The sequence below is a fragment of the Micropterus dolomieu genome, linkage group LG19 (genome assembly GCF_021292245.1).
Source record: "Micropterus dolomieu isolate WLL.071019.BEF.003 ecotype Adirondacks linkage group LG19, ASM2129224v1, whole genome shotgun sequence".
NCBI lineage: Eukaryota > Metazoa > Chordata > Actinopteri > Centrarchiformes > Centrarchidae > Micropterus > Micropterus dolomieu.
This window is the reverse complement of record NC_060168.1, coordinates 9,773,324-9,782,964: the sequence shown is the minus strand read 5'-3', so window position 1 is coordinate 9,782,964 and position 9,641 is coordinate 9,773,324. Positions and strand designations below refer to the sequence as shown.

Sequence of the window (9,641 nt, the reverse complement as noted above, 5' to 3'; positions counted from 1 at the left end):
ATCAGCAGACACGGCTGTTTCTTAGAGGATAAATAAATGAAATGAATCAGCCAGGCCTCCTCATGTGACTGCGTGAATATGTTCTGGTTTCCTGCTGTGATCTATTACCTGGCTGCATGGAGACTGAGATAATCCTGAGGGTGGGTAATGCAGTGGTAGAAAACACTTGTCTGTCTGATGTTTTCTAAAGCCTGTCTGTCCACTTGACTGCATCGCAGACTGAAATGAATCTGTCAGATAGAGGAAAACGGGAAGGTTACTGTATCATCATTAGCATGCCCTCAGAAAAAAATTATTTGTGTTACAATGCAACAGTGTGCATTTCTTCCACTCTGTACTCATCATCAGCATACAGATACACAGTCATGCTTCAGTTTTATTACATGTTAAGCTGTCAACAGATGCAACAAATGCAAATGCAAAAACAGATTCTTGGCTGGATCTTTAAACGTTTAGCAAAGCTTTCAGTAGCTACAATGAACACATGATGATACACAACAAAGAACACCTTAAGAAACAGTAGAAAAGTTACAACAGTATGAAATGTCCAAAATTGTACTTCAATAACATTTGACACCGGAAAACAAGCAAACTTAAAAATAGTCACTCAATGTTAGTTGACTAATGAATCATTCCATTATTTTGTCCAATTAGTTTCTTCATGGTTTTTGGTGTGACATTTTGACATCACAAAATTCATAAATATACATGCTATACTTGCAGGTTAATAGTGTAATTTTTTTTTTTTTGATACCTAAAACTATAAGTCGACTGTGTGAGAAAAGCTTTCAAAAATGTTTTTGTATGCCTTCAGTGGAGAGTTTTACTTTTTAGCATGCATGCCACAACCGCTTATTAACTGTCAATCAACAACTTTGTTCATCTCAGGTGCACACAGTAACATTCATTGTGAAAAAAGGTAGTCCAAATGTCACACTACTGTACACAGACAGGCTATGGTGAAGTGAACTCCAAAAACATGTTTTTTTTCTTACTACGGTCTTAACTCTCAAAATGTAATGTTGTCAGTTATCAATATGAAGAAGTCTACATGCCAGATGGTTGGCCGTTCATGAGCTTGTGTGGAGGAATGCATGCTAAAAAAGGGTCCAGAAACATTTGATGTGTGTGATACAGATAACAGGCAGTGAGAACAGAGTAGATGCAATTAGATTACAATAGAGTGGAAAAATGGGCTGTATGCCCTTGTGTTAATGTCCACTTATAGCCTAACTGTGCGCCACAAATGGGGCTTATACTTCTTTCACCTCAGAAAATCATAAACCCTCTCTAGGCGTCTCAGCTTTACCAGAAATGGTCGAAGGACTGGGTGCCAGAGTGACATATAGGACAATCACAGAGACTCCTCTCTAGGCTGTGTTGTGGAAAAGGATGGGCTTGACCATGCCTGAGAGGATCTTGGGCACATGAACGCTCACAATCTCTGAGATCATCTCTGGGAAGTTGACATGTGACTGCAGGGACTGGGCTTGGATGAACAGATCATAGGTGAACTGGTGTAACTGCCTCACAACCTGAGAATGAGAGAAAAGAGGAGAGAGAGAGAGAGGAAGAGATCACACAGAGGTTATTAGCAACAAAGATGATGCGCTTAAATGTGTACGACATTGAAAAAGAACAAAGCCTGAGGATAAAAGAAGAAATGACAAATGACATTGAAGCCTGTCTTCTGACATGAGCTTTAAGAGGTGATTTAAAAAGATGACAGGAGAAGACTAAGCTGAGCTTAAGGCAGAGTAAAGCCGAAGGGGTCTGAGCTGCTAAGTCTTGATCAACTCTGGTTTGCTACCAGGCCCTCCAGCTCATAAGGCATTAGGAGATCTGAGAGGTAAGTGGGACAGTCAAAGCTGAGCTGAAACTGCTGCATCTCTGCTCTCTTTGGGAAAAAAACCTTCCAGCTCTTCTGGTCACGCCGCAGTCACTGATGTCAGCAGTTGTTCTTAGACCTCTAATTGTTCTTACCAATTAGTATTAAAAGTTCATCTAAGGAGGAAAGCTCTTATCTACAAGCTCTTTTGGTTGTGTCCCTCCCAAGAATCTCCATTCATAGCTCTAAAGACCAAATAAATGATTTCTAAAGACCAAAAAATGATTTCGCACAAAACTCCCAGAAAATACTATGAATGTGTTTATTTAAACCATTATGAATATTACTTTATTATTATGAATCATTCCTTTGGTCTAGCTCAGAGAAACAGCGCATCTAAGCCAATCTCATGCATAGACAAAAATCAGCAAACTAGCTTTTGTCAAAATGTGTAACCACATCAGGCCAGTAAAAGGGACTCGGCCATTACGGTAAATATCCTTTCAAAACCAGGAAACTCACAGGTCGTCTGACTCAGTTGAGTCAGTTATGTCTTTATGCCACCATAAAGTTGATTATAAGTTCTGACAGTTTTTTAAATAAAAGAAAAAATAATATACATACATGTTAACATATATACCTGTTACATACATACATATACATTTCACATATGTAAAATGTGTATATATATCCAATAATTTACTATTTTGTTTGCCATCTGAAACCAGTGCTTCATTTTGGGATGTGTTTATGGCATTTTGAATGCAGTGTTTCATTTAGAAGGACATATGAGGCATTTTGCATTTTGTGTGAGCAGTTTTGGGAATTGTGTGTAGAGTTTTGAAAAAGGAAAACTTTAATACCTTACCACACCCTAAGCTAAAATAAAAGGCCTTTGTACAAATCGAACATCACACTGTCCTCTACTGGATGTTAAATTATCAAATAGAAATACAAATCAGCACGTGGCTGTAACACAGCAATTGCCTTTACGGCTCCTAACCTTTTCAGCTTTTTCAGGCGCTGGACCATCAGACAGGTGAGTTTGTGTTAATAGTCTCTAGAGATAGTCAACTATCCGGAGCGAACTTGTGTACAAATAAAACACAGAGGTGTAAATTATTTATATTTTCAATTAAATTGTAATTCAAAGCTTGACAACACAAAACTTGGCCAAGCTACATTTTCTTTTATTTGGACGAATGAAAGCTGGACAGAAATCCTTCTTTCCCTCTTCAAAATAACCAGGAGGACAGAGATCAGGGACATATTGGCACTCACACCAGTTAACAGAACTCACATTACATTACAGTTTTCAGGTTTAAAATGTAATTTCCATTGTTGGTGGTTGGAACAACTGCAAAAACTGCAGAATTCCTTATGGAGCGTTATGGTTATTTCTGATGTAGCAATGCTACCACCAGAGGGCGACTCTATCATTTCCCCCTCATCGTCTGCAACCAGTCTAGAGCCCTTTGGTATGTGTTTAACCTTAGTTGATGCCTGGGGATTTCTGCACAAACCGTAAGTGTACCTCAAGTTGTCACTTGAGAAAAATGAAAAGGAATTACATATTACAGTTTGTATAGCTCTGTCAGTTACAAACTAAACTAGACTGTGGTTTAAATTTTAAATGTAATAACTGATGGCCTCAACTGAAGTAATCCAGCCATGAAATGATCAAGAACTCTTGATATAGTCTAGTTAGTTAATATGTTAACGCTGTATTGCTGTGCGCCAAATACAGTGTTTGTGTACTTGGGAGGCACTTTGCTCTATATTGGCTGCGCAAGTAGTTCTGGGAAACTAACTAAAATTACAATTATATAATAGTCACAGCATGGTGTGTATGTAGAATTATGTCTATTACCGACTGGAGGTAGTCCAGCAGCTGTGTGAGCTGAAACAGCCTCTGTGTACGGGTGGTCTCCCCGCGGTGGCTGACCAAGCGGTCCAGCTCCTTGATGTAGGAGGTCCGCAGTTCATCAAAACAACGCTGGCTCTTCAGGCCTTCCACTGGCACTGTGACCACAAAGCCAGAACACAACAATAACTCTCACACACTTTATTCATCCCATCAATTCTCTTAAGTAATGGCTGCACTCTATCATTGTCCTATTTCACTTGCTGAGTTGACATTCAGCTTATTATTTCAGACATGGTCTCAGCAGACTCACTGATACTGAAGAGGACCAGGGCTTTCATGCAGAGGAACTCCTCCTGGGTGACCTTCAGCATGCAGAACCTCTGGGAGAGCAGCTTCATCCTCACACAGTCTTCATACATGCTGGACACTTGCATCCGCTGGCTGTGAAGGTGGGGATAAGCAGCATGAGAGGAGAAGATGGAGCACCAGGTGCGACAAAAGGAGAAGTGAGAAACCAAGAGAGGGCCAGGCAGAGAGAGATATTGAAAGGTGGAAGACAATTAACGGTGGCAGAAGGGGAAAAAGAGGGAAAAGCAGCAGAGGTGAGAAAAAATGAGTGACATGGATAATGGAAAAAGAGAACGACAGAGAGGCAGCGAAAAATGAGGGTCAGTAACAAGGGCAGGCGCATCCATTACCATGCAGGTCAGAAGCAGCCCAATAGAGCGACAGAGGTCTAATGTAGGCAGAATGAGTGTTTTGCTAATGTTGAAACCAGCCAAGTGAAAGCTCCACTGAGGGCCTGAAGATGTCTTTAGCATCTTGAGCAACACCCTCCTCCGACAATTTAATCATAAGAGGTGGTGGAATCGCTATTTATGTACGTTGTGTACAGTGATTTGCTTCACAAACTCTGTTAACTTTTTAGAAGCACAAAGAAAAGACAGAGGACAGGAGTTGAAGTGTCAAAAGTGTTTTAGTAGGAGGCTGGAAAGGGGTTGCGGTGCAAATCAAAACTTGTCAAAGTGAAAAAAGCAACAACACAATCAGGCAGCAGTTCTGACGATGTTTTCTTAAAAAGATGAAATGGAATAAATCATCTGAGGTGATCCCTCTGCGGCCACATATATGAGATGCAAAGGAAACGGTAAGAACAGAATAGACTTGTTTACTGTCTCGCCCCAAAAAAGGCGACGTTCATTGTGTGATTTCTTAAAATCTTCCTCTGAAGCTAGTATTCCCCTGTGCCTTCCTTTCCAATCACAATGACAGGTAAAATTCCATGATATTCCAACAAACCCAGTGTCACAATGATTATCACAGCCCAAACAAACTTTCCTTGTTTGATGAAGAGACTGTGCCAGGTGTGACAAACTTCTATAAACTTTGTTTATCTCAAACACTTAAATGTTAGAACTCGGCAGAATTTTGCCATGAAAAATATTGTTTTTTGTGACTTACTCATTGAAGACCAGGTCTGGAGCAAAGTAGAGCATGGAGCTGTTAGTATTGGTGTATGACCTCCAGCCCAGACCGAACACCATCACCCCCATCCATGACAACTGAATCACTGACATCTGATCATCCACATGCAGGTCACGGAAACCTGACAGAAAACACGTTTTAAGTCAAACAATACTTAAACATGATAAAACAGGTAAATTAAATAAATGTGTGTATGGGTGCATTGATGGCCATTTTCAGCCTGACATTCTCAGCTTAAATATGAACATACTCCCCTCTAGTGGTAAATATCTGAAAAAGCTAGTTTGCACTAAATGAGATTGGCTGCACCACATGACAGTTTAACTGGCATAAAATCTGTTATCTGGTTAATAAGATTTTTAGGGCCTGCCCAGTGCTAACAGTTAGGACACAATTTTCCTGATGGCTTTGAAGCTTGTCTAAAACATTTGCACAAGTGATTCTTGTGCCTGATTTGCCTCTCACAGTGTCACTGCCCTCTTGCTCAATATGGCAAATCTGGCCTTGCAGTGTTTTGCTTGGCTTACAGTACAAATGGTTTATCCAGAATTACTCAGAAGCACCTACGTGTAGCACAGACTCGTTTGCAGTGTGTTCCAAGTGTGGCCTAGATGAGTTTACCTGGTATTGCCTTGGCCCAACGCACCACGGTTACCAGCTGTCTTTCCCCCAGCTCATTGAGGCTGGTGAGCAAGGACGCAGGGCTGTCTGGCTGGGCAGGGTCATGTCCGGCATTGACCACAATCGGCTCAATGGTCTGCAAGACACTGAGCAGGTTGAGGCAGGAGCGCAGCGTCGGGGGGATACCTGGAACCAGGCCTTGGGATGCTGCTAAAGATATACAGACTGAATCATGCACAGACCAGAAGAATAGCATAAAAAACACTATCATGGTTTTAATTGCAGAATATGCTCATTATTAAGTTAGCATGATACTTGAGCTTATCGGACACCAATCTTCACTTTGAGCGCTGGCAGCTGCACTTCCGGGGCCAGAGAAGACATCTTTCTTACCGGCCCTTTCTCCTCTCTCTCCAGTCCCCCACGGAGACAGAGGTTGCTCCCCCTCTCCGTTCCTTGTCTGTCCGGCTCCCTTTAGCCTGCGACCTAGAATCCAAGACAATACAGACAAGCAGAAGACAAAAGCGTAAAAGGGAGATAAAGAGATTCCTTGTCAAGTTGCGAAACAAATCCCCAAAACAAACCGGAATACTAGAAACAGGGCTATACTTCAATGACACCAGACTACGGAGCTGTCATAACCATGTGGTGAGGTTCTTGATCACTGGATACTAGGTGAAAAATGCTCTTCTGGCCTTTGCTGAATTGCATTTGTTACACTGTATTTAAGCTGGAACATTTGATTAGTAAGTTCTGATCCAGTGCAATGTAAGGTATCTGACCACCCTGACCCCATTTTCCAAATACACACCACACATACTTTCCTTCAGGGTACAAGGTAGATTTATTTATCATTTAACAACACGGGGTTGTTTAAGAGATTAGTTCCCTTTAAGCTACTCACAAAAACATATTCCTCATCTGTCTCATTCTGTTCTCATGCTCCTCACCTTTAAGGCTCATTCCCGACATGAAGCATCTCTTTAAACGGCACGAGGCGCAGTTTTTCCGCCTCAGTTTGTCGATGGTGCAGTCGTTCCGGCTGGCACACAGATGGTTCTGCTTACCTGTTGGGACACAAAAGTCCTGAGGGGGTGAGGGAGGGAGTTCAATAATGCCTCAGCTTCCACTCATAGCAACGAAATGTGGGTGTTTGCTGATAACAAATAACTCGCCCTCATAATGTCAGGTCACTGTGCCCTGCCTGCGTGAATAAGCACGTGGGTGTAAGAAATTAAATCAGCAGTGGAGTAATTGTGCTTGTGCACTCGCATCTCACCAACCTGCAGCGGCTCTCTTGAAGAATACTTTGCAGCTGCCACAGGTAACCGCTCCATAGTGACAACCTGAGGCATCGTCACCGCACACCTGGCACACTCTCCTGTCTGACAGGTACACACCTGGAAACAAATCCTCATGCCTTGGCACACAGAGGCACGAATACACAGGTTTGTTTTGAAGGATTCAAAAGTGGGCACAGATACAGTTTTTATCTTAGACTGTTACAATATGCCTATAAAAAAAATCAAACAGATGTATTAAGATCAGATTTAGGTCACATTGTCTGTACTCAGTGTTGGTTCAGGGCGTAAAATCTCTAAATCCAATCCAATTAAAATAGGAGATTTCCATATGTCTTGACTGATTATATGACAACAAGTTATGTCAAAGGGAAACAAATTAAATATGAAAGAACTGTTGAGTTAGTCTTTTAAAACTTTTACTTAGGAATCAACAAGTGGTAACTGGTCAGTTTCTTCCTTTCCAAGCACAGAATGAGCAACAGGTGCTGTATCTCTTGTTTATAGCGACACTGATATATTAACTCATATTTTGCATAGTTAGTCACAGGACAAATAAGGACAGTTCTGGAAAGTTAGGGATAGGGTGAACTTTGATTTAGTTTAGCTGCAGACTGAAACACAACTTGGCCAAGGCCAGGAAGAGCACATGTGGCTGTTAGAGCAGGAAAGATTTAATGCTCCACAGCTATCTCTGTGGCTGAATGATTCTGCACTATTTCAACATATGGCTTTGGAAATAACCATAAAGAATAATTGCGTTTATTGAATTGATTTATTTGTACTGCTCTGTACTGCAAGTCCAGTGACGCTCAACAGAAATATCAAGAAATAAAGTATAAGATCTAGAAGGAGCTGTAAAGATTGGCAGATTAACGCCTACCCAGTTCATGCTCCATTTGTCCTTTTGTTTGTGATTAAATAAAAGTGTAACTGATCAAGTGGCAAGAAAGACTGTATTGCCCTCCTGACCTGGTGGCAGTGAAAGGCAAAACAAAACAAATCAAATCATTGTGAAAACCTGTTACTTACCTGAAACTGCGATCTCTGCAATCCAACCAAAATGAAGGTTCGGTCTTGATGGTGGAAAAGGTGGCCTGCTCTTGAGGGACTGCACTTTGGGAACTTTCCGCTTGACCATACCCTTGTGCCATCGCTGCTCGCGTGCCACCTTCACCCCCCTGCCCGCGCTTGCTATACCAGACACAGTGGCATTCCTGCCTGGATTCAAGAGACGCTTTCCCGCAATTACAATGTTTACACAATAAATTGTGTGCGCCGGATCCACTTCTCTCTGCCTCGGAACGGCCGCTGTATGCGCACCACGTAGCTGCGGCATCGCTGTATAGGTTTGGATCGGCAGAGAATGGTTTCAAAGGTAAGATCTCGTCCACCTCAGAGGACGCGGGAAGGTCTGTCACCGGGTTCATAAACAAGCTTGATTCCTTGCAGAAATATCTTGATATCACCGGGCCGCGCGTCACGGTCTGCGCCCTGTCCATTTCGCCGGATCTGAGCAGATCCATGCAGCTCACTTGCTGTATGCCAGGACACACTTCTCCAAAGTCGTCATCTCTTGGGTTAGTTTCATTCAGTAGGCTATTACGAGACGCTCCGAACTCCAGCACTCCTCGGAAACTACGCTCCACTGTGGAGTCGAAGTCTGCAACGGCGACGCCGGAGCAGTGGTTCATGCTGTTGTGAGGAGAAGACACTGTATCCAAACCCAAGGACACTGACACAGCCTTACTGAGCTCAGCAGTCGGGCACGCACAGGTGTCCGCAGTATCCAGCAGATTGATTTTTAAAGAGTTTGACGTTTCTTCAATTTCAGCCAAGCTCGAGAGGAGGGCCATCTTCAGCTCGCGTATTTACTTAAAGTAGTGCGCTGGTTGAGAACAAATAAAACAACAAGCTCCAGGCAAGAAAACGCCTACCCAATGAGACTCCGGGAATATGTCTCAGCGGATAGGAAATACAGAGTAGTCGTCGACGTAGGTTGCTACAGGCAAGGGACGTCCCGTCGATCTATTCCGCTGGCGAACTTTTTACAAAGTAACATTTTTCTAGCCCAGGCTAAAACTTACATCATAAGTAACCGTTAGAAATCGAGTAGGAGGACATTAAACTATGGCGTATTGACCGGATTTACATACTGAACACCAACCCTAAATGTAATTTATTATCTAATCTAATTGGACTCAGCGCCTCCGCTGCAAAAAGTAACCACATTTCTCGCGAGAATAGTCAGGATTAAACAGTTAATTCACCATCACGGTCCTACAACAGGCTGCTGCTATTGGGTGGATTCAGGTATATTGGGATAGTTTTTGTAATTCTATCGATTGATCTCGTTCTTTTCATAAATTTAAAAAAGTAACCCAACATATGATATCTATTTCTGAATTCCTCAAGATGTCTGCTTACTTTATGTGAAGAAATTAAGTGTGCAGGCCTACAATATTTTTACAAAGCTTGGTTCACCATTTTGTTGTAGTTGACACAAAACTAGTTTCCACGAACATGTTTGGTAATTTGG

General features: G+C 42.1%; 1 protein-coding gene across 5 annotated transcripts; it reads right to left on the bottom strand.

The window, feature by feature from the left end:
- Positions 1–358: 358 nt before the first annotated feature.
- On the bottom strand, positions 359–9,208 carry LOC123957940 (progesterone receptor-like). 5 transcript variants are annotated; one of them, XM_046031065.1, is made up of 9 exons: positions 8,135–9,208; positions 7,085–7,221; positions 6,752–6,868; positions 6,117–6,287; positions 5,802–6,008; positions 5,157–5,301; positions 4,006–4,136; positions 3,699–3,850; positions 359–1,535 (listed from the first exon to the last, which is right to left on the bottom strand). In XM_046031065.1, exons 1-9 carry the CDS (start codon positions 8,956–8,958, stop codon positions 1,371–1,373), a joined length of 2,049 nt encoding a protein of 682 aa, XP_045887021.1. In that variant the 5' UTR covers positions 8,959–9,208; the 3' UTR covers positions 359–1,370. The 5 variants fall into 5 exon arrangements, with proteins under 5 accessions (XP_045887021.1, XP_045887020.1, XP_045887022.1 ...); XM_046031064.1 differs by having other exon boundaries at positions 5,802–6,011; positions 8,135–9,207; XM_046031066.1 differs by having other exon boundaries at positions 6,144–6,287; positions 8,135–9,207.
- Positions 9,209–9,641: the final 433 nt, after the last annotated feature.

Coding starts and splice junctions, on each gene's coding strand:
- LOC123957940 (XM_046031064.1), bottom strand. CDS start 8,958: ATGGCCCTCCTCTCGAGCTTGGCTGAAATTGAAGAAACGTCAAACTCT. Junction 7,222..8,134: donor TGCAGAGATCGCAGTTTCAG/GTAAGTAACAGG, acceptor CTGTGTGCCAAG/GCATGAGGATTTGTTTCCAG. Junction 6,012..6,116: donor TTGGTGTCCGATAAGCTCAA/GTATCATGCTAA, acceptor GTATATCTTTAG/CAGCATCCCAAGGCCTGGTT.